The sequence below is a fragment of the Psammomys obesus genome, unplaced genomic scaffold (genome assembly GCF_907164565.1).
Source record: "Psammomys obesus unplaced genomic scaffold, mPsaObe1.curated_primary_1811, whole genome shotgun sequence".
Taxonomy (NCBI): Eukaryota; Metazoa; Chordata; class Mammalia; order Rodentia; family Muridae; genus Psammomys; species Psammomys obesus.
Genome location: NW_026592118.1, coordinates 6,540,059 through 6,564,078, shown reverse-complemented (window position 1 = coordinate 6,564,078; position 24,020 = coordinate 6,540,059). Strand labels below are relative to the sequence as shown.

Sequence of the window (24,020 nt, the reverse complement as noted above, 5' to 3'; positions counted from 1 at the left end):
AAAGAAAGATACAGAGGTCTCTCTCTCTCTCTCTCTCTCTCTCTCTCTCTCTCTCACACACACACACACACACACACACACACACAAACCAATCCTTGACTCTTGAGATGTCATACCCTACCTCATCTGGAAATTTTACCAGGAAGAGCACCATTACCAAATGTGGGTCCTTGGGCCTCCAGAATGGTGAGTTAACTAAAAGGCTTTTCGCTATAAAACACCACTGAGATGTAGGCACTTAATTGCAGCAATGAAAAGTGGACAACTACATCGGAGTAAAAAGTTTCATAAAGACTCCGTGTACTGTGAAGACATTCTTACCTATTGTTGAGGTAAAAAAGTCTCCAGAGACTCAGGTGTCTGGTCATTTGGTCTGCAGCTGTTGGCACTGTTCTGGGAGGTTGCGAACTCTTTGGGATTTGGGGGCTAACTGGTAGATAAAGCCTGCCAGGGATATGCATGGAAGGTTATAGCCCAGCCCCTGAGCTCTTTAACTCACAATATGCATATATGTGTACAGGCTATCTCGCACACTCCACCCCCCATAGACCAACCACCATTCTCCATACTACGAGAGAACAAAACTGAACCAAAACTAACCTTTTCTCCCCTAATTTTATTTGTTATCGTAATCTGAAAATTAACCAATCCACCCACTTTATTTTCTTCATCAAAATGTCAGTCAGTCATCAACAATGTAAACAGACAGACATATCGCATATTAAATTTTACATCAATCCTTGGCATAATGATGTGGAACAGCAGTTATTCACTGCAAAAAGAAATCCTAATTACTTCAGAAATCATGCTGTGGGAATGGTGTTGAAGCAGAAGAAATATGCAGCCGCAATGACTTGCCAAGAGAAAGCACCCAGTGGTTGCCTGTACGCTGGAAAAATTAACGATCCCATAGTTTCCAGAAGAAAAGTAGAACCCGTTCAAAAACGTGGCCACGCACACTAGGGATGGTGTTTGAGGCTGTTTTTAACAAAGTTCTTGGTGAAAGTGGCACCAAAGTTCTAAGGTAGGAAACTGACTTCATGTATTAAGGAAAAGTGTACTGGAGAAATCTTATTTGCTCTTCTAAACCCAAGTGTTCTTATAACTAAAGTAACTGGGCCACAAATTAGTATTGTAGTCTTGTGACCCACCTATGTGTTGTAATGGAAGTCAGATGGTTTAATCAAGAAGATACCTTCTTTTCCTTAGTGTATTTTCTCCTTTGACTCCCACCTCAACATGTGTGCCCTTTCCAGATTATCTGATGAGGATAAAGCAAAAGTAACTCTTCTCTGGGAGTGGAAAGAGTTATGCAGTCCTAGGTTGTGCAAACTCTCCCTCCTGAGCCCCAGCAATCCTCCCATCTTAATCTGAAGAGCAGCTTGGCATATTCTGCCCTGGGAGCAGTAAATCCTACTCAGATTAGTAATAATATTTGACACGTGGTACTGTTAATGTCTGTGCTAAGACCAGAGCCCTCATCTGAAGGAACTAGGAGGAAGTTTATTCTGGAGACATTTCGAGTAACCATGGCCCAGCATCACAGATTTGGGCTACCCCAAATTCCACGTTCCAACATGAAAGCAGTTTCATGAAGTTTTTATAGTTTTACAGAACAAATAAAGTCCTGTATTAAGGTAAGTTTAAAATACATTGATGGGGGTGTTCCAAGATGGCGGCGAGCAGAGCGCACCATTTTGGAGAGGCAGAGGACACAAATCTCCAAAACTGGTGAGTGGAGAGACAATCGAAACTAGAATTTGAACTTTTGGGTTTTCTAGAGGAGAGAGGACACCGCAGAAGAGTGAAGTGCTTGTAGATTTAGATTGGGTGCTTCCCTTGTCCGGGCCTCCTGCACAGGTAAGCCTGCACACGGAACCAGGTAACTGAGCGCAAAGCTCACAGCCTGGGGACTAAGAGAGCAGAGACAGCGCTCCAGGCCCCTTAGCACAGCAGACAGCTGTAACCGTCCCTGAACACCACCCCTCCGACACACATCCAAGGAGCCCATACCCAAGGCCCCGCCTAGGGCCCTCTTGCGGAGCTCCGGACCTGCAGAGCGTCCCTTCCCCCCACCCCCCCACCCTCCCCACATGCTACCCCGCATTTGCCCTTCTGCGCCTGTGAACTTTCCTCCTACAGGTATAGCTGAATCACCAGCGCACACACTGAAACCACTGGACCTCCCCCATTTTCCTGAAGAATTCTCCAGACACCAGAGAAAGACCAGTCTGATCTGCAGAATCCAGGAACAAACAGTGAACACTACGGATAACCAAATGGCCAGGGGTTGGCGAAAGAACACAACCAACGTAAATCAAGATATCATGGCTTCACCAGCAACCACCAAAATTAATGGATACTCCAACTCATCAGAAACACAAGAAAATTATTTTAAAGCTATGATTATCGAGTTATTTGAGGCACATAAAGAGGAAACCAACAAATCTCTCAGAGAACTAGCTATACAGATTCAAACAGTTAAACAAATAAATCTCTCAAAGATTTGCCCTCCCAAATGGAAACAAAGAAAAAAGAAGTGAACGAAGCTCTTAAAGAAACACAAGCAAATACAGCCAAACATATGCAGGCAGAAGTAGTGGCATTAAGAGAGGAAACAAACAAAGAAATAGAGACCATCTTGGAGACACAGGAATCCACATTCAAACAGATGAAGGAAATGTTGCAAGGCATGAAAACAGAATTAGAATCAATAAAGAAAACACAAATTGAGAAAACCCTGGAACTGGAGAACTTAGAGAAAAGAGAAGGAACCACAAAGGTAAGCATCACTAATAGATTACAAGAGGTGGAAGAGAGAATCTCGGGTGCTGAAGATACACTTGCAGAAATTGATACTTCTCTCAAAGAAAAAGTAAAATCGGAAAAATCCCAAACATAAAACATCCAAGAAATCAAGGACGATATGAAAAGGCAAAAATCTAAGAATAATAGGAATTGACGAAGAAGAGGATTCCATGGTTCCAAGGTCCAGAAAATATTTTCAAGAAAATCATACAAGAAAAATTCCACAACCTAAAGAAAGAGATTTCCATAAATATACAAGAGGCCTACAAAACACCAAATAGACTAGACCAGAAAGGAAACTCCTCATGCCACATCATAGTCAAAACACTTAATCTACAGAACAAAGAAAAGATACTAAAAGCAGCAAGGGAAAAAGGCCAAGTAACATATGAAGGTAGAGCTATCAGAATCACACCGACTCTTCATCAGAAACTATGAAAGCCAGAAGGGCCGGAGGAGATATCATGCAGGCTCTAAGGGACCACAGATGCCAACCTAGAATACTATACCCTGCAAAGCTTTCAATCAACATAGATGGAGAAAACAAAATATTCTACGTCAAAACTAAATTTAAGCACAATTTGAACAGCAAGCCAGCCCTACAGAAGATACTTGAAGGAAAATTCTAATCCAAGGAAAACAACTACAACCAAGAAAACATAGGTTATAAATAATTTCCCAACAAAAATCAAAAGAAAACAAGCAATGAATCACAGTAACACCACCAACTCCACAATAATAGGAAATAACATTCAATGGTCATTATTATCTATCAACATCAATGGACTCAACTCTCCAATAAAAAAAACACAGACTATCAGAATGGGTGTGGAAACAGGATCCAACATTCTGCTGCATCCAAGAAACACACCTACGCAACAAAGATAAACACTACAACAGAGTAAAAGGCTGGAAAACTGTTTTTCAAGCAATGGACCCAAAAAACAAGCAGGAGTGGCTATCCTAATATCTAATAAAACATATTTTCAACCAAAACTAATCAAATAATCAAACTAATCAAAACTACATTCTAATCAAAGGAAAAATCCACCAAGTAGACATCACAATTCTAAACATCTATGCCCCCAAAACAAGAGTGCCTACATTTGTAAATGAAACATTATTAAAGCTTAAATCACACATTGACCCCAACACCTTAATAGTGGGAGACTTCAACACCCCACTATCACCAAGGGACAGATCATCTAGACAGAAGCCAAACAGGAAAATAAAGGCACTTACAAATGTCCTAATTCAAATGGACCTAATAGATGTCTACAGAACTTTTCATTCAAACTCAAAAGAGTATACATTCTTTTCGGCACCTCATGGAACATTCTCCAAAATAGACCATATAGTTGGTCACAAAGCAAACCTCAACAGATACAAAAAGATTGAAATAATCCCCTGTACATTATCTGACCACCATGGACTAAAGCTGGACCTCAACAACAATGGAAATAGCAAAAAGCCTACATGCACATGGAAACTTAACAACTTAGTTCTCAATGATAGCTGGTTTAAGGATGAAATAAAGAAATTAAAGACTTCCTAGAATTCAATGAAAATGAAGGCACAACATACCCTAATTTATGGGACACAATGAAAGCAGTACTTAGAGGAAAACTCATAGCATTAAGTGCTTTTAAGAAGAAATTTTTAATATCTTATACAAACAACTTAATGGCCTAACTGAAAGCCCTAGAAAAAAAAAGAAGCAGAAACACCCAAGAGGAGCAGATGGCTGGAAATAATAAAACTCAGGGCTGAAATCAACCAATTAGAAACAAATAAAACTATTCAAAGAATCAATGAAACCAAGAGCTGGTTCTTTGAGAAAATTAACAAGATAGACAAACCCTTAGCCAAACTGACTAAAAGGCAGAGAGAAACTATCCAAATCAGCAAAATCAGAAATGAAAAGGGAGACATAACTACAGACAATGAGGAAATACAAACAATCATTAGGTTGTACTACAAAAGCCTATATGCCACAAAGTTCGAAAATCTAAAAGAAATGGACAATTTTCTTGACAGATTCCATCTACCAAAATTAAGTCAAGACCAGGTAGAAAGATTGAAGAGCCCTATATCCCCCAAGGAAATTGAAACAGCCATCAACAGCCTCCCTTCCAAAAAAACCCAAGGGCCAGATGGTTTCAGTGCAGAATTCTACCAGACCTTCAAAGAAGTGCTAACTCCAATTCTCTCCAAGTTATTCCACAAAATAGAAACAGAAGGAACATTACCAAACTCATTCTATGAAGCCACAGTCGCCTTAATACCTAAACTACACAAAGATCCAACAAAAAAAGAGAACTTCAGACCGATCTCTCTTATGAACATTGATGCAAAGATACTCAATAAAATACTTGCAAACGGAATCTAAGAACACAGAAAAGATATCACCCACCATGACCAAATAGGCTTCATCCCAGCATGCAAGGATGGTTCAATATATGAAAATCCATCAATGTAATCCACCATATAAACAAACCGAAGGTTAAAAACCACATGATCATCTCCTAAGATGCCGAAAAAGCACTTGACAAAATCCAACATCCATTCATGTTTAAAGTTTTGGAGAGATCAGGGATACAAGGAACATACCTAAACATAGTAAAGGCAATATACAGCAAGCCTATAGCCAACATCAAACTAAATGGAGAGAAACTTAAATCAATCCCACTGAAATCAGGGACAAGGCAAGGCTGCCCATTGTCTCCATATCTCTTCCAACATAGGACTTGAAGTCCTAGCTAGAGTAATAAGTCAAGTTAGGGATATCAAGGGAATACAAATCAGAAAGGAAGAAGTCAAAGTTTCACTATTCACAGATGATATGATAGTATACCTAAGTGACCCCAAAAACTCAACCAGAGAAATCCTTCAGCTGATAAGTGGCTGGATACAAAATTAACTCAAAAAAATCAGAAGCCCTCCTGTATACCAAAGACAAAAGGGCCGAAAAAGAAATCAGGGAAACAACCCTTCACAATAGCCACTAATAACATAAAATACCTTGGGGTGACTCTAACCAAGCAAGTGAAAGATCTGTTTGAGAAAAACTTCAAGTCTTTGAAGAAAGAAATCGAAGAAGACATCAGAAGATGGAAAGATCTCCCATACTCATGGATTAACATAGTAGGATTAACATAGTAAAAATGGCCATCCTGCCAAAAGCAATCTACAGATTCAATGCAATTCCCATCAAAATACCAACACAATTCTTTACAGACCTTGAAAGAAAAATTCTCAACTTCATGTGGAGAAACAAAAAACCCAGAATTTCCAAAACAATCCTGTACAACAACAGATCCTCTGGAGGTATCTCCATCCCTGATCTCAAGTTGTACAACAGAGCAATAATAAAAACTGCTTGGTACTGGCATAGAAACAGAAAGTGGATCAATGGAACCGAATAGAAGACCCAGAAATAAACCCACACACCTATGAATACTTGATTTTTGATAAAGAAGCCAAAACCATTCAATGGAAAAAAGACAGCATCTTCAACAAATGGTGCTAGTATAACTGGATGTCTACATGTAGAAAGATGAAAATAGATCCATATTTATCACCCTGCACAAAACTAAAATCCAAGTGGATCAAAGACCTCAATATAAAACCAGATACTCTAAATCGGTTAGAAGAAAAAGTGGGGAAGACCCTAGAACTCATTGGCACAGGAGACAACTTCCTGAACAGAACACAATCAGCACAGGCCCTACGAGCAACAATCAATAAATGGGACCTCATGAAACTGAAAAGCTTCTGTAAAGCAAAAAACACTGTTGTCAGAACAAAACAACAGCCCACAGATTGGGAAAGGATCTTCATCAACCCAACATCTGACAGAGGCCTGATATCTGGAATATATAAAGAACCAAAGAAGTTAAAAGACAATAATTCAAGTAACCCAATTAAAAAATGGGGTATGGAGCTAAACAGAAAATTCTCTGTAGAAGAATATAGAATGGCAGAGAAACATATGAGGAGATGTTCAACATCCCTAGCCATCAGAGAGATGCAAATCAAAACGACCCTGAGATTTCACCTTATACCCATCAGAATGGCTAAGATCAAAAACTCAAGAGATAACGCATGCTGGAGAGGCTGTGGAGAAAGGGGAACCCTCCTCCATTGCTGGTGGGAATGTCAACTGGTACAACCACTATGGAAATCAATCTGGCACTTTCTCAGACAATTAGGAATAGTGCTACCTCAAGATCCAGCTATACCACTCCTAGGCATATATCCAAAGATGTTCAAGTACACAACAAGGACATTTGCTCAACCATGTTTGTAGCAGCTTTATTCATAAAAGCCAGAACTTGGAAACAAACCAAATGTCCATCAACAGAGGAATGGATACAGAAATTGTGGTACTTTTACACGATGGAATACTACTCAGCAATTAAAAACAAGGAAATCATGAATTTTGTAGGCAAATGGTGGTATCTAGAAAAAAAAATCATCCTGAGTGAGGTATCCCAAAAGCAGAAAGACACACATGGTATATCCTCACTTATATAGACCTATAAGATAGGATAAACATACTAAAATATGTACACCTAAAGAAGATAAACAAGAAAGATGTCCAGGGGTAAGATGATCAATCCTCATCTAGAAAGACAAAGGGGATGGACATTGGAAATAGGAGAAAACAAGTAACAGGACAATAGCCTACCACAGAAGGCACCTGAAAGACTCTACCTTTCAGGTGTATCAAAGTAGATGCTGAGACCCATAACCAAACCTTCGGCAGAGTGTAGGGAATCATATGAAGGAAGGAGGAATTGGTATATCCTAGAGGGAACAGGGAGCCCCAGAAGGTCCAAATATATCTGAGCACAGGGGTCTTCTATGAGACTGTTTATCCAATCAAGGACCATTCATGGACATTACCTACAACCCCTGCTCAGACATAGCCCATGGTAGCTCAGTATCCAAGTGGGTACCCTAGTAAGGGGGACAGAAATTTTTTCTGACATGAACATGAGATTCCCCTCCCCCCTGAAGGAGGAGCAGCCTTACTAGGCCACAGATAAGGACATTGCAACCATCTGAAGATATCTGATAAGCTAGGGTCAGACGGAAGGAGAGGAGGACACCCCCTCTCAGTGGACTCAGAAGGGGGCGGGGAGGAGATGAGGGAGGGAGCGAGGGGAGGATTGGGAGGGAAAGAGGGAGAGGGCTACAGATGTATAAAATTATTTAAAAATAAAAAATATTAAAAATAAATAAATAAAACAAAGTAAATAACCTGTGATTAATATAAAAATAAATAAAAAATAAAATAAAATAAAATACATCAATGGGTATATCAGAGAGGCAGGTACAGCAAGATGGGAGGGAAGCTTTTCCAGAGGCACAAGATGCTATCTGAGTTGGGGGAAGTCATCTGCTAAGTTAATAGATTCTAAAAGGTTTTAATCTATTAGTCACAGGATGTTAGTTCAGACAGAGGTGGACAAGGAGTGACTGGCCTACCCGTGATGAATTTGTAGATAATTAGATCTTTAGACGAAGAAGAGCTACCTTAAATGTGGGTCACACCTTCTCCTGGAAGCCTACATAAAATATGTGGGAGGAGGAAGCTTTTGCTTGCTTGCCCTCATTCTCAGCGGTAACTCACACATCCTGCTGCTGAGGTATTCCTTCACTCATATTAGGGCCAAATTCGTCAGGATTCTGATATGTACTGTGGACCCTGATGTGGACTGAACAACTATTGGATTCTTGGACTTGACACTGGGAGACAGCCATTGCTGGAGTATCTGGGCCACAGTCTATAAAGCCACTCTAACAAACAAACATCATATACACACACACATTGAATTTTTTCTTTCTATTTGTCTGTATCTCTAGAAAACCCTAACTATCAAAGAGGTTTGCTTTGCACTGACTTATACAATAGGGTGGAACATTCCAGCACTAGCTCTCAATGCTTCCAAGGCAGAGAACCTGGCTTCCAACCCTGGAAGTGCAGCACCACAGTAGACCCGATCTGACTCTGAAAGTTTGGAGGCTCTGCAGAGAGTCGCTGGTACTGCATATGTGTTGAACAGTCAATGGAGCTGTCTGACATCGGCAGGGAGCAGCAGGGATAGCCTCAGTCACTGAGAACACAGAAGCTTAGTGACTTGCACTGCCTTCTCACTTATGCCCTACACATCCAGGCAGTTTTTCCACTTTAGGGTCCCCTCTGATTCAGGATGGGTCTGGTCTCTGCTACACATGTCAATCATTGGGATATAACCTCCCAGACACACAGGCTTGACTGAAGCTTTCTTAGTTCAATCAAGTTGAAAACTCAGTCAAACCATCATAGATTCGTCTTTCTTGACAACAAAGAAAAAAATAATGAGGTTAAAACAGGAAATGAATTCATAAAGATATGGAGAAAAACCGTGGGTAAGAATGGCACCACAAGGATTTGAGAAAATGGTATTATAAAGACAAATAAAATATATTAATGCATATGATACCTAATCTTTATACTAATTGCATGGATTAAGAAACGCCTAGAAGATTATCAAGGCACACTCTGGTGATCTTTAAGAGCCTTTCTAGAGAAGATTATTTCAAAGGCTACATGAGCCCTGATGCGGGCACTACCATGCAAAAGCTGGGGACCAGGATGTGGAAATAGAACTGGCACAGCCCAGGCTCTCCCTCTCTCTGCATTCTAGCCACCATGAAGCCAGATGAGTTGCTCTAAAACTGACATGTTCTCCCTTCAGGGTGGGCTGATAGCTTGAAAATCACGAAGCAAAATAGTCTTACACTTTGAACGGTTTCCTTTGGGTATTTTCTCACAGCAATATCAAAGTTGGTCACCATGGTCAGAGTTGTCCTCCCTTCCTTCTCACTTCTTCCCTCCATCCTTACCTCAAGGAAATGCTTGATGGTGAGTTCCCTCTGCTGGATTTAATTAACCAGGTGGGTGGAGTTAGTGATGGATGATATGAGGAAAGTGAGAAGGGATATTTGAATGAATGAAACTGGGGGTGGAAAGGTGAAGAATAAAAAGGCTTAAGGGAGGAAATGAAAAAAGCCTTACTACAGTGGAGGGGAGGAACTGGATGTCAAGGGTGGCCGAAGGATGACCCGATAAACTTGTTTATTCAAGGGATTCAAACGGGATGGGAAGCAGAGCTAGCATTAAGGGGCCCTTGAGGTCCTCACTACAAACAAGGCCCCAGTCAGAATACCAGCTCTGTGCTGATGTTAGTGGCCCAAGAAGACACATGAACGTTGCAAAGCGAGTTGTGAGATGACACCGAGTGAGGCAGGAAGACTTGAATGGACTCGAGTAAGAGAAAGGTTTAAGATTTTGGTGAGCAGCTGATTGAAATCCCTGTAAATTTCCTCTTAAACAGTAAGATTCATTTACATAGTGTTGTTCATTGAACCACAATGAGTTGAATTTTACATTGTGCTTTAGCAAATTCTTGAGGGCAAGGATTTACTCACCTTTCCATGAATAAAGAGGAAAATTAACAAGACAGAATATATCAAGTAAGTAGAAACTGGTGATAAAATGTAATCAACCTTAATAAGTAGTTCTTTGTTCACTGTGGAGAAGGGCAAAAGTCGCAGTTGTGGCTGAGCCTGGAGATGATGAATACCTTTTGCTGAGCTTCACAGAGCTGTTGCTTCTAGTTCTACTTCAGTTTCCATGACATCTACCTACCTCTTGTCTTATATTCAAAAGACACTAGCTTCCCTCATTACTGCCACAAAATAAGCCATCCCCATAACATCAATTATTTGAGGCAAATTGAATCTTTGTTCCTTACAACCAAATAAAGCCTGTACAAAATACCAAAAAAGTAGGTACAATTTCCAATGCCATCACAGAAATGAATACTGACCATCCCCAAAGGCTTCAAACATGACTACAGTGGAAGATGATTTTCACTAATTCATTCATACAAGTGTCTAGAATCTGTGCTAAGAACTGTTCAACAGGCTGCTAGATTAAACACAGCTTCTGACCTTAGAGTACTAATATGCTGGGAGGTGAAATGATTAGATAAGCAAATGATCACAAGACCATAAGATTACCCAGATATGTTATTTTCTCAATGCTAAAAATAAAAGTTTGAATTTTGAGTGTGTTCACTAAATCAACCAGCTACTCTAGCATCTTGCCAACAAATTACACTTCGTGATTATACTGTAATATCAATTAACTGAAGGGGTTTTATTTTATTTCATTTAATACTGATTTAATTTTTTTAAACAGTGGCCATTTCTAATGTCTAAGGGTTTGCTACCTCGCCACTAAGAAAGCCTCAGGCTGTACTCATGTTTCTTTCTCAGAGCCTGCTGGTTGAAGTCGCTGCTTAAATCAGGCTCAAACTGATACTCAGATTTGCTTTTAATCCAGTGAAATATGTGCTATTAAAAATAAATTCTTTATTGCTTTCAGACGTTGCTGTAAAGAAACATCTAAAAACTGAGTGTGTAGTATCTATCATCTACTGAACAGCACCGCAGCGCCTCTATGCTTTAAGAGTGCATCCAAATGCCAGGATTCCTGCCAGCGCAGGGTCAAGGGAAGTTAGTTAACAGAAGAGTTTTCCATAAAGGTCTCTAAAAATATGAAAATTTTTCCTTTCAGAAACTGACTGTGAGAGCAGAGCTCTTACCGATGTTGCAGCAGGTGATGAGGGCATGATTCACTGAGGTGAATTTCCTAGGATAACCACCACTGTGGTTAAAACCTCACAGTGATGCAGATTCTTCAGGTTAAGTCCCAGCATCAGCACTTCCATCCCGAGTGAGCACAGATCGTTTACTGTAAGGCAGAAGAATAGAAGGCTACAAATTCCACCCTCCGCTCTGTAGATTTGGCTACCTTTCTCATGATGCAGAAGGTCACTCAGAACTGAATCTCCAGCAGAGATGACTTGCTCTGTCACAGGATGACACTGTGCAATTTCCAATCTCAGGGGGCAAGACACTGTGAATGCCCATGCGCTATCCTGTTTGAAGTGGCTCCATGAAAGGAATTGTGGGCTCCCCTGATGAAGGAAACCACCTGGGGCAGAGATGGTTTTTCCCTTCCTTGGGGCATCTAAAATAATGAGTGCCTAACAGGTCGTTAGTCGAATGTCATCTTGTGAGTAACTCCACAGAGAGTGGTGTAAGAAGCCCTCATTTGATCCAAGATGAAAGTGCCATCCCTCCAGAGGTAAGCAATGGTTTCTCTAACCACTTATTCCACAGAACAGATAATTGATAAAATAGTACATCGGAGCCAACCCCCCTTTCTCACCTGTGAACTGAAGATAATGTACCAAGTACATGGTAGGCTCTCTCTGCAGAGCTGGGTATGCCTCTCACTGTTATTACCTCATCTCTGAAGCACACAGTCAGGACCAAGAAAAACCCATGCATTGTGGGGAAAAGCACTCAACACCTGGAACCAGCATCATTGTTTCCCAGCACCCCTAGACATGGTGGGCAAAGACAGCAGAGCTTCCTCTCTTTTCCAGGCCAGGAATCAGACAGCAAGGACATGCACAGACAAACACCCATGTGTCTCCATAACGAAAGGGGATTGAGTGTGTGTTTTGAGGATGTGTGTGTGTAAGAGGGGTGATGTGAGCAATGTTGTCACAAGTGACTTGTTGGAAACTTTGCTCAGTTGAAAGGCAGGAGAACAAGTCTGGAGGGCCACTTTATGCTCAGTGTTATATAATATTTAATATTATCCCTACAGTCTGGAAAGTCACATGAGCCTTGCAGCTTTTACCAAAGCAGTGTGAACCCAGCAGAGGTTTCACAGTCCTGCCCCCATTATTCTTCCCTAGGCATCTGCCGCTGCTTCTGGCAGCACTGTTCTCTATTTTCTAGGTTGAAAGGGCCAGTCTGGATCCTAGTATTTCTACAATAGAAGAAATGGTTATTATATAACAATTCAATACATTATCTGTAAATTGATAGAATTAAAGCAATTGTTTTGTACAAATACAGAATGAATGTACTTAAGATGTTATTAATAGCATAGTGACAGTTTTTTAAAAACTTCTTGATACTTTATTTTATTTGAGGTTTATTTTTATTTTTTATGTGGATAGGTGTTTTGCCTGTATGACACGACTAGAACTGGAGTTACCAGAGTTAGCCACCAATGGGTGCTGGCAACCAATCCTGCTTCTTCTGGAAGTCAGTCCTCTTAACTGCTGAGCCATTACCCCCATGGGTTTGCTTTTTGAAACAGAGTGTCAAGGATCTCAGGCTGGCCTAAAACTCACTATGCTGCTGAGAATGTCCTTGGGCTTTTGATCCTCCTATCCCACCTTCCAAGTGCTGGGATTTGGGGTGTATAGCACTATACCTGGTTTATATGGTGCTGTGATCAAATCCAGAGTCTTAACCATGCTGGACAATCTGCCAATTGAGCTACCTCTTCTCTCCAGTTTTTATTTTAATCATTTTTATTTGATAAAATAAAATTCTACACACCAATACTTAAAAAGCAACATTTTGAATTTGTAACAATTGTAGTCTCCTTTCAGTGAGGTCTTGGTAAATTCTCAGTCCTTTTAATGCATAAGATCCCTATTCCCACATCAGTCGTTCCAAGTGCATCTGTTTTCCCAAGAGTACAAGTGAAGAAACTATATATATATATATATATATATATATATATATATATATATATATATTAATGCCCCAATGTCAAATACTGTGTTTGCCAAGTTATATTCTAAGTGAATTTCAGTTCCACAATGAGTTTTTAAAATATTGATCTCTTTTCATTCATATACTGAAATTTTTTTCTTTTCTTCCTTCCTTCCTTCCTTATTTATTTATTTATTTATTTAGACAATGTCTCACACAGTAACTCAAAGGGCCTCAAATCTGCATCAGTCCTCTTGCCTCAACCTCCCAAGAACTTAAACTGTAAGCATGAGCTGCCACACCTGGCTTTGAAAGAGATAGGTGAAAAATAAAAGTAACTTTTAAAGACTTATTTTTAATTATGTGAGTGTGTACCACATGTGTGAAGGGAAAGAGGCCAGAAGAGGGTGCTGGACCCCCCGAAGCTAGAGTTGCAGGTGATTGTGAGCTGCCTGACATGGTTGCTTGGAACCCATTTCTTGTCCTCTGCAAGAATAACAAGGTGCCTACAACAAGTGAGCAATCTCTTCATCCCCAAGATGTAAATATTACATGCATGTTAAAGTCCTAAAAATCCTAAAAACTGGATGTGTTTTCATATTTTTGCTAGAATCAAGCAAGTTGTCCAACTTACATCTTCGCCATATAATTCTACTGCTTCGTGTAACACTGTGGGGACAGCACTGGGTGTAATTTTATAACTATTGTCCTCTATAGGGGTTGATTTAAGGCCAGGCATGTATTGTACAATCTAGATAATACAACAACTAATAAACTGTACAACAGAATTGGCAGCCAAAGGGGTGTGGCTCCACAAGATACATTGGTGTTTCGGCCCTGCACTGTCTTTGTCTTTCTCGCAGGAGAGGCACAGACTCACTATCTTTTCAGAGTTCCATTATGTGAATGGTCTACAGTCGAATTTGTATGAGTATAATTTTCTTAGAAACTCTGTCATAGGAAGTGAATGAAGTCTGTTTCAATTTAAGTTTTGTGAAGTTACATAAAAAAGTACGCTTTTATCTCAGTACTATTCATTGGAAAACTGCAGTTTTCATATGTGAATAGAAGGCAGCTCATCTTCTTCTGAATATTTGCCAGCATCTCAGACTGAAAGGGAACTGGCCAGGTATGTAACGCCATCCACTAACCTACAATGATGTCTCAGCAACAACAGGCAGCCAGGAAAACTGGGAGCACGGGAGTTGGCCCAGCAGAGGATGTAAACACAAAAGTAACGGCAGAGAGTGGTGTCCACGCCTGACTCGCCGCAGTTGACAGAGGTTCATCTTGATCTCAAAAGCCTCCTCTGGGAGTTGGGCTATGTAGGTGAACATCAAAGAAATCAAAGGCAGAGGACATATGTTTGAGGATCTTAGAGACCCAAGCAGCTAAATTCAGCCCCACAGATGCTTGTGACCAACTGTATGAGGCACATTGCTCATCCTTGCTCATTCTCCTCCTCCAGAAAAACTTCTCTTCCAGCAGTCAAACATTCCCCAGCAGGTTCGTAGCTAATGGGTCACAAGTGTCTCTGGTGCAGCTGTTAGCTTGGCTTGCCATACCTGTCATACATGTGGTCATTTAATATGAAACCATATTAATCCACTCAGATTCAAGAAGTTTATTTCCCACACAGAAAGAACAAGCAAGATCTACCTGGTACCAGCAATTTGTGCCTCTAGTCCAAGAGAAAAACAGCAAAGGTAAAGGTCAAGATGGCCAGTGACATAGTCAATGAGTCACTCTGCTGGAGCAGAGCACACAAAGCCAAGAATTCTGTGCCATTGTATAGTCTGTATTGAGGTGAGAAGTCCTAAGATCAACTGAAACCAAAGTAGGGAGATGACTGGAAATATTTTCCCACAAGGAAGAGCTTGGGGAAGCTAGATACCTAGGAGGTATCTCTAGGAATCCTGTGAAGGCTCGGGTTGGATGCTGAAGCCTGTGTAGTTTGGGTGAAGACATTTAAGTTGTCCAGGATGTCATGGCAGGAATGACCTGCCTACTCTACCTATTCTACCCAAGTTATTCAGTTAGGAGCGAGTCTAGCCCTTCTCCCAAGCTCTACAGCATACCACCATCACAGGACGCATGCGTAAGAACTGAAAAAAGTTTGGGCCACAAGTTAAGGGAACAAGAAAAACTTTGGGGCTTTTCCATTGCTGTCTTTTCCTTTGATGTAACTATAGCTACTACTGACACAAGCAGAAAGGCTCTCTCAAATAAAAACCTGAGGCTGCTACTGGTGCCCTTCCATCTCTCAGGAAAACTTAGTGACTCTCTTGACTTACGGTGTCATTACCTTTCAAAATATGTACCAAACTGACGGCTAGCAAAGAGCAGCCAGGGGCTTACCACATGGCCCAATTCCTCACTTCACCCCAAGAGTAATTCTTGCTGAAGTCTTTTATTTTTTTCCTTTTTTAATACTTCCCTTTTTTTAAAAAAAGACCATTTTTAAACAGTTGCCATCATTCCTGTTAATAGATTTTTAAAAAAATGTACAGCAGTCCTGCTATCATAACAATTTCACTATATGCAAATGTCTAAAGGGTCATAGAAAAGGCAAACTTATAGCAAACATAACTCATGTTCCCTAATCCCCAGCCAAGTAGTAAAGCCAAAAGAGTGCCAGGCTATCACTCTGAACACCAATGGGTACCATTTTCTAAAATCTAACCTAATACATTTAGCTGTGAACAACGCATACTCTTTCTTTCCCTCTCTTCTCCCTCCCTTTTAGTGAAAATCCGTTACATATCTCACATAAAGTCATGTGTAAAGCTCTGCTTATTAACAGGAGAAGCTGGTGCTGTTCTAATGAAGCCTAAGAGTCATCCCCCTGCATCATCCATCCACAACAGTTGCTGTGGGTCAAACAGACTGGAAACCTTTGATGTGAAGTGTGCTAATTACGTTGAAGTTATGAAGGAGATTATTAATTATTCAGCTCTTGTGTTTTTCATTCCAACTTATCTCTGTGGGGGTGCGTGTGTATGAGTGTGTGTGAGCGTGCGTGTGCGCGCGCGCATGTGTACTGTGGTGTGTGTGTGAGTGTGTGTGTGTATAAGATGTACGTGTGGTATGTGTGTACATGCGTATATAGAAATATGCTCACCTGTGTGTGTATGTGTGGGGCCAGAGATTGAGTTGGGTATCCTAAAATCATCCTAAAAGACTCCAAAAAGGTTAAGGGCTTCGATTAAGACACACCAGCCTGCATGTAATACAATTGCCATGAGTCTTTGCGGAACTTTTTTTATATATAATACCATCTGTATTTTACAAGCAGTTCTAAATTCTATTCCTTAAATAAATTAAAAACAAAGCCTAGCTGGTACATGTGGACAGGACAGTGCTATTCAAAGCACTGCATTCATCATCATCATTTCTTTATTTTAACCCTGTTGGTACTGTAGGCATTTCCTCTGCCTCCATGGTTCTCAGCCTTAGCTGTAATCATAACACTTGCTCATCTCTGAAACTGTGACAGCATAGTATTAGTATTCACCCTCACTCCAAAGAATTCCATATCTGTGTGGGCAGGAATTACGTATCTATACCTCACAAGGCTCAGGAGGTTCTATGAGTTGTCAAGATTAAAAACCATTCCTTGGAGGAGAAGCATCAGGTCAGCCATGGGGAAATTCAGTTTCTTACCTCTCCGTTCCCTATGAGCACCTTTCAAAAGGAAGCCATCTATGATGAGCACTCTTGAGCTTGCCACTGTCACTTAGCATATTTTTGGAACCTCTTCTTTTTTGAAACTGCTTTTGGTTACTTTTCCAGTGTCTGTTAAAAAAATTACTGTCACTGTCCACACAAGAGTGTGGGAGGAGTCACTGAGTTCTGCATGTTCAAAAGACTGCCCTGTCTGCTCTGCACCTGTGGTAGGAAGAAATGGGCACAATCACTGCAGGCTCCTCCCAAACACTTCTGTCTCAGCTTATTGATGCCTAGAACCTAAAATGTAGGTAGAATTAGGACTGGTGGCTCACTTCCTTCTAGAATATCTTCAGAACAGTTCCACTGTGCCATAGCTTTTCTTTCCCTAAGTTACCTCTCTCTTCTAGACCTGCCCTTGTCCCCAGATCCAACCCCTTAGGGTCTGAGCAATGCCTGCTGAGTCCTGCTCCTTACTGTCCAGCACCATGCCCTCAGGAGCGCTGACCACCACAGATTCACCCCTCTTCTCCCATCTCTTCCCTGAATACTCCCTTCCCCTTCCAAGTAGCCCCAAGGATGCTTCTTCCTCACACCTGCAGCACACAGCACACCTGCAGCAAAATGCTGACCACCTGTGTGACTCAGACTGCTGTGAGACTGGGCAGAAGTAGGACGTATGGTAAGGGCACTCTGGACATGGAGAGGATGTGCTATTGTAAAAGCCTCTGCTGCAGCTCAGGTACAAGACCACTCCTTCAAGCAATGATTAGCACGGAGCTTAGAGTCTGCCAGAGATGAGACCTGACGGTAACCTCCACACAGAAAGGAATCATGAGAGAAGCAATTGCTTCCATGCCCAGGCATCAAGACTGGACTGTTAAAAGTAAAAAGGTATAGGAATGCAAAGGGAGTAAAAGGAAGATAGGAGTTAATGAAAACTAGAGAAAGGTGCTCTGGAGAATTGGTCGGAGCAAACTCAATTATTCTGATTTTAGCTGGAAACAACGCGCATTTGCTGGTGAAGCCAGAGGAATCTTTAGCACGTCGTAAAGAAGGATAAAAAGTAAAGGTAACTTGCTGCACATCAGGTGCGTCTCCTAAGGAATGAAATTCAGGCAGATTAACTCATGTTTACAGATATGCTGACGGAGCTATCATTGGTGATAAGGAAAGAAACAACGTCTTGGCTCAGTGGTGCCATCGCAGAGGCTGACTGATGTTTTCATTTGTTTGGCTCTTTGCATTTCAGGCCTAATTTGTAGCTGTTGATTTCTATGGTGTAAATGCTCCCAACTAGGGATAATTTCAAACCCATAACAAAACATCCTGACACAATTCCTGTGTAGAGCTGTTGAGTGCCACAGGCTCCAAAAGTCAGAGCAATCTGGATCTGAGTTAAGAAGTAGAGGACAATGCAGCCACTTTTGATGAGAACTGATAGACTAAGATCAGAAAGAAGAGGAGAGCCTCCCCTATCAGTGGACTTGGGGAGTGGCATGCATGCAGAAAGGGGAGGGAGGGTGGGATCGGCAGGAGAGGAGGGAGGGGCTTATGGGGGATACAAAATAAATAAAGTGTAATTAATAAAAAATTAAAAAAAAAAAGAATTCCTGTCTGGACAAGGGCCCACACAAGCAGTTTCTTTTCTGAGAGTCCTCCAGGAAAGTCTCTGCAGGAAGGTTTAAAAGCAGCAGCTTTACAACAGAGCTTACCAGCTTCCAGCCACACACACATCTCACCTGAGGGTCTCAGTAAAATGCTCATTCAGCAGGTACCTGGGGTCACTAAGAAGGCAGATATGCCTCTTAGTTCTTGGTCAATTTGGCACAAGCTAAAGTGGTCTGGGAGTACGAAACCTTGATTAAGAAATTGATTCCATCGGACTGCCTGCAGGCGAGTCTGAAGGGCAGTTTCTTGATTAATGGTTACTGTGAGGGCTCAACCCATTGTGGGCAGAGCCTCTCCTGAGAAGATGTTCTTAGGTGGTATAAGCAAGCAGAGAAAGCAAGCGTACTACTGCACAAACAGTATTCCTCTATGTCCTCTGCTTCAGTCCCTTCCGACAAGATTCTGCCTTGAGTTCTTGTCCTGACTTCCCTTTACCAGGGATCATGATCCAGATGTGGAAGACAAATGAACCCTTTCCCCTCCAAGTTGCATTTGGTCATGGAAAGGAAACTAGGACAGGAGAGAAGCGAACTACAAGGAAAGGCAGTCATTCACAGACATCCCACTGCTGTCAAAACGTTTAGGAGAGAAATGTTTAGAAAAGTCCGGGAACATAAAGCTTGTGGGTTATGTATGACCAAGACTAAACAGATGCTTTATTTTACTCTTTAAATATGAGTTAGATGGCAGTATCATTTAAAAAAAAATCTATGTTCATGGCTTCTCTTAGGGAAGGAGAGAGGAAGAGAAATGGAAATAGTGATCACACCAGAAGATGTGGCAGCCCTGCCCCCAGCTCTGGAGGAGGCTATATTGCCCTTCCAGGGGGCAGCCCCTCTCTCTCTCTCTCTCTTTCTCTCTCTCTCTCTCTCTCTCTCTGTCACTGTCTGACCCACTTTATCGCTGGAGGCATTTTAGCGGTATTCTTATTTTACAATTTCATATAACATTTTCCTCCTCAGTTACAATAGCCTTCTTTTCCTATGCCCTGCCATTCCCCACACACCACCTGCGTATTCCTGAAACACCTGCCACGGTGTTCTTAAAGCATCAGACCTTCCTCTCCCCAGATTGTGAGCTGATCGTGCTCCTGCGGCATAGCCCATCCTCCTCTGTGGAAGATGACCTGAATCATCCTTCAAGACCCAGCTCGGGCACCGTAGTCCACCAAAGTCCCCTCAGCTCTCCCATGGTCCAAGAGCAGACTAGAGCTTCTTCTAAATATTAAACACCATCTTGGCTTGCTTGGGGTATATTCTATTCCCAGAGGCCCCACAAGGGTGTAGATATACTTTATTTGTTTGTATGATCTCAAGGAAAAAACAGTTTGCCATACAATGGATTCTCTATCACTTTATCAAATGAGTAAAATAAGAATTAATTTTTAGCTCTCATTAAGCTCAGTTTGTCATTTGTTAATTTATCAAAAGAATTTTGCAATACTATCCTAACTTATAGTATGCAAGTTACTTCTCTTCCCATCTTCTCTTGTCCAGTCTCTCTGTAGACATTTCTACTTTTATTAAGCTTTGTTGTTGGTCACTCAATATATGGAACATTATTTATTCTGTAAGTCTTGTCCTAGATAAATAAGGAGATTCCACCTACAATTAAACACTTCCTAACACCTTGTACTTCCATGACATGACCACTTTATTGTTTTGTTTCTGGTTTTGAGACATAATTTCAACATGCTGCACAAGCTGGCCAGGAACTTAAAGGCCAGCAACTTAAGAGGCCAGGAACTGGCCTCTCTACCCCCCTCAGTACTCAAATTAGAGGTTTGTCCTACCATACTTGGGACAATAATCTTTTCCAAACCACTTTTGCAACATACTTTACTCTTACACCATCTCTATAAAATAAAGAACAACGTATGACCCTTGATTAAGAGTTGGGAGCTAGAGTGACATATCTTCCCCAGAGAAGAAAGAAAGAGAGGCAGAAGGCTTGAGAGAATCCTCAGCCTCCCTGAGGTGACTCAGGGAAGATCTGTGACCTGCCTGAGCATCATCCCTCAACATGGTGAGAAAATCTGCCTCGTTCTATTTGCAAACTTCTCCAGATTTTAACACGCTATTTAAAAACTGAGACCCAGGCATGCTCAGTTAGCCCATGATAGAGCCAAAGTAGTAAACCTGGTCCTTCCATGGCCAGCAAAGATTCCCTCCTCGTGCTCACTGTCACAGTGATGATAAAACCACCCAGGAGATAAAAATATATTTCTAAACACATACGTGAGCAGGGAAAGTAGCAACTCTATGACTTCTCCTCCAAAAGCAAGTTCTATTTGATAATGCAGAATGCTCCCAATGATTTGATGGAGTTAGCTGTAACTGGTAACCCTAAAATGCCCAAATGCAATTATTTTATCAGAGAATACAAAAAGTTTCTACTTTATAATCAGTGTACAATCATCTATACTCCGGATCACTTTCAAGTCCATGCTATGCACTCAATATTTGACACTTTTTAGAAAATACATCACAGATGAAATGACAGTGAGCAATTTAGTATCCTTATCTCCAATAATTAATGCAGCTCAAGTTTATGGAAACCGCCAATGTTGAAAGTACTAACTGGTAATCCCCCAGTGGTAGGTAAGGTGGGATTTTAAAAACCGCCTCCATGTGTTTAAAGAAATTAGCCTAGGGGCAGAACCGGCAGAGTGAGAAAGCATAATAATCCATTTCTCATACATTTACAACCACTTTCTAAGAATTTCAGCACACCCACCATATATAGAACCCACGTTAGCAGGAGTACTCCTGCCTAAGGTCCCCTGGAAGCCGGGGAGGTGGGGGGAGAACATTGCTGAAGCTCTTTGGAGGCCCCGGGAACCCAGTGTCCTGAGGTTTTTCCATTCCACCCACTGCTTCTCTCCTAGACTCCAGTCTTGGTGATTTCTTTGCCATTTCTACCCCTTGTTCTAATGAAGGGCATTTTTTCCTGTCCTTTAGAAGTGAAGAGGGGACATGCCTACTAAAAAGAACTAAACCAAGACAGTTTTTTTTTTCTCTAGTGTATATTTGTTGTGAAAGATTTTAAGTCTGCGTATTAGCGAATATCTGCAAAAACCTGTCTGGGAGCCACATGAGCAACTGGGAAGGAAGCCTGGAAGTTGGGGAAAGGAGTGAAAAATCTTACCTTAGTGGTTTTTTTTTTTTTTTTAATTATTCTAAAATTGTAATGTAAATTAAATGTGGGGGGGGGACCTTGTAATTATGAGAAGGAGCAGAAATGAGTGAGGAATCACCCCTGCCCAGGACTGTACTTCATCCTTACCGCAACCAATATATCTGCGGGACAAAGAGGGGTGCTGGCCCCAAGCAGAAGCGGAAAAGGAAATAAAACAAAGAAACAAACGCCCAAGTCCTGCAGAGAAGTTCCAAGAATTCAGCGGTTCTCTTGATGGAGAAACAAAAGGAGACCAGAAAGCAGGATGCCCAGCAGGGACCTCCTTACCCCCCAGCCAGGTGTCCGAGACGTTCTGGAGCATGGTGACCGGGATGCAGAAGAAGACGATGAGCAGGTCGCTGAGCGCCAGGGAGCAGATGAAGATGTTGGTGACGGTGCGCATGGCCTTGCTGCGGGTCACCACGTAGACCACCAGGGCGTTGCCGAAGAGCGCCAGGGCGAAGATGAGTAAGCCGGCGAGCAGGAGGGCCAGCCTGGCGCGCGCGGGCAGCTGCGGGGTGAGCACCAGTGGCCGCAGCCCGTAGCGCGCGATGAACTGCGCGCGTGTCAGGTTGTGCAGCCGCAGCAGCTCCGAGAGCTGCTCCGCGGTCAAGTTCCACGGCATGCCGGGCTCCGGAGTCGCCGCGGCCGCCCGTGGAGCCGCCCGAGGCCGAGGAGGCGCGGGAGAGAAGCCGCGCCTCGGTGCCAGCCAGCCGCGAGAGAGGCTAGCAGCGACCAAAGTCAGAGCCACTGGCCAAACTGTTTGCAGTTCTGAGAAAGTTCCCAGCCGGGCGCTGCGATCCTCGGAAGCCTCGCTGCACCGCCTGAGGCTCAGTGCCCAGTTTTCTGGACTCTAAAAGAGATGAACCCCGCCCCTCCGCGCACTCCCCAGCCCCTGGAGGGCCGCCTCCGCCTCCGCAGTAAAGCACCCAGCATCTCCTGCCTGGGCAGGAGACACCCAGCGCCCTGCTGCCCCAGCCCAGGCTTATGATGCTAAAATGAAAACTGCTGTTGAGTTTATGAAGGGCTTCATGGTTTTCCTCTTGTGAAATCATGTATGGGCCATAACTACCCATGGCAAAATGGGAATTAAGCATTTTCTGCATGGAAATAATAATTACAGAAAAAAGTTGCCGTCATAAAAAGAGGGTATCACACAAAGACGTAGTTTTCTCTGTTGTGTCTTAACTATGTACGATGCAGTACAAACCCAGAAATGTGACATAGATATGCTGTGTGTGTGTGTGTGTGTGTGTGTAACAAACACAGGAGGATTGAGATGGAAAGGAAACAGACAGACAGACAGTGACTATGTCCTGATTCCAGGACCAGACCTGGCACCTGAAAACTCCGTCACCATCCAGACCACACTCTGGACTTCTGCGTGATCACACTCTACCCTCCATCAGCTCTAACCTCTAGCCATCTCTGCGTGTCTGTCAAGAGTGTAACATCAACAGAATCAGACAACATATACTTTTTGTGTGTCTGTCTGATCTTCTCCCCCTTGACACAACAATTTGTAAATCTACCCAAGTTGTGAGGTGTATTGCTGATATGGACTGCTTTACTTAATCGTTTCCTTACTGTAGAACAGTTGGGGTGTCTCTGGCTTTGGCCTATTACTAATGAAACTGCTATAAAGAACACAAACTACTTTGTATGGATATAGTTTGCACTTCTGTTATCGGAAACACCAAGAAGTTTGTTTGTCGGCGATATTGTCCTGACTGTTTTATTTTGTTTGTCTGTTTGTTTTATCAGTTTGACACAAAGTAGGGTTATCAGAGAAGAAGAAACTGGTAAAGAAAATGCCTCCATCAGTTGGCCTACAGGCAAGTCTGGGGAATATTGTCTTGATTAATGAGTGATGTGGGAGGGCCCAGCTCTCGGTGGGCAGTGCCACCACAGACAGATAAGTCTGGGGGTACAAGGAATCAGGCTGAGCAAGCCGTGAGAGAGTAGGCCAGGAAGCAGCCCTGTACCGTTCCCTTGTATCAGTTCCTGCCTTCAGTTTCCTGCCTTGAGTTCCTGCCCTGACTTCCCTTAGTGATTCG

General features: G+C 42.2%; 1 protein-coding gene across 1 annotated transcript in view; it reads right to left on the bottom strand.

Annotated features, from left to right (window-relative positions):
* LOC129680936 (pyroglutamylated RF-amide peptide receptor-like) overlaps positions 1 to 22,588 on the bottom strand; it is a 76,551-nt gene extending 53,963 nt beyond the window's left edge. The window contains exon 1 of the mRNA XM_055612816.1: positions 22,252 to 22,588. Coding sequence (XP_055468791.1) covers positions 22,252 to 22,588 — 337 coding nt within the window. The remainder of the gene's footprint in view (positions 1 to 22,251) is intronic.
* Positions 22,589 to 24,020: the final 1,432 nt, after the last annotated feature.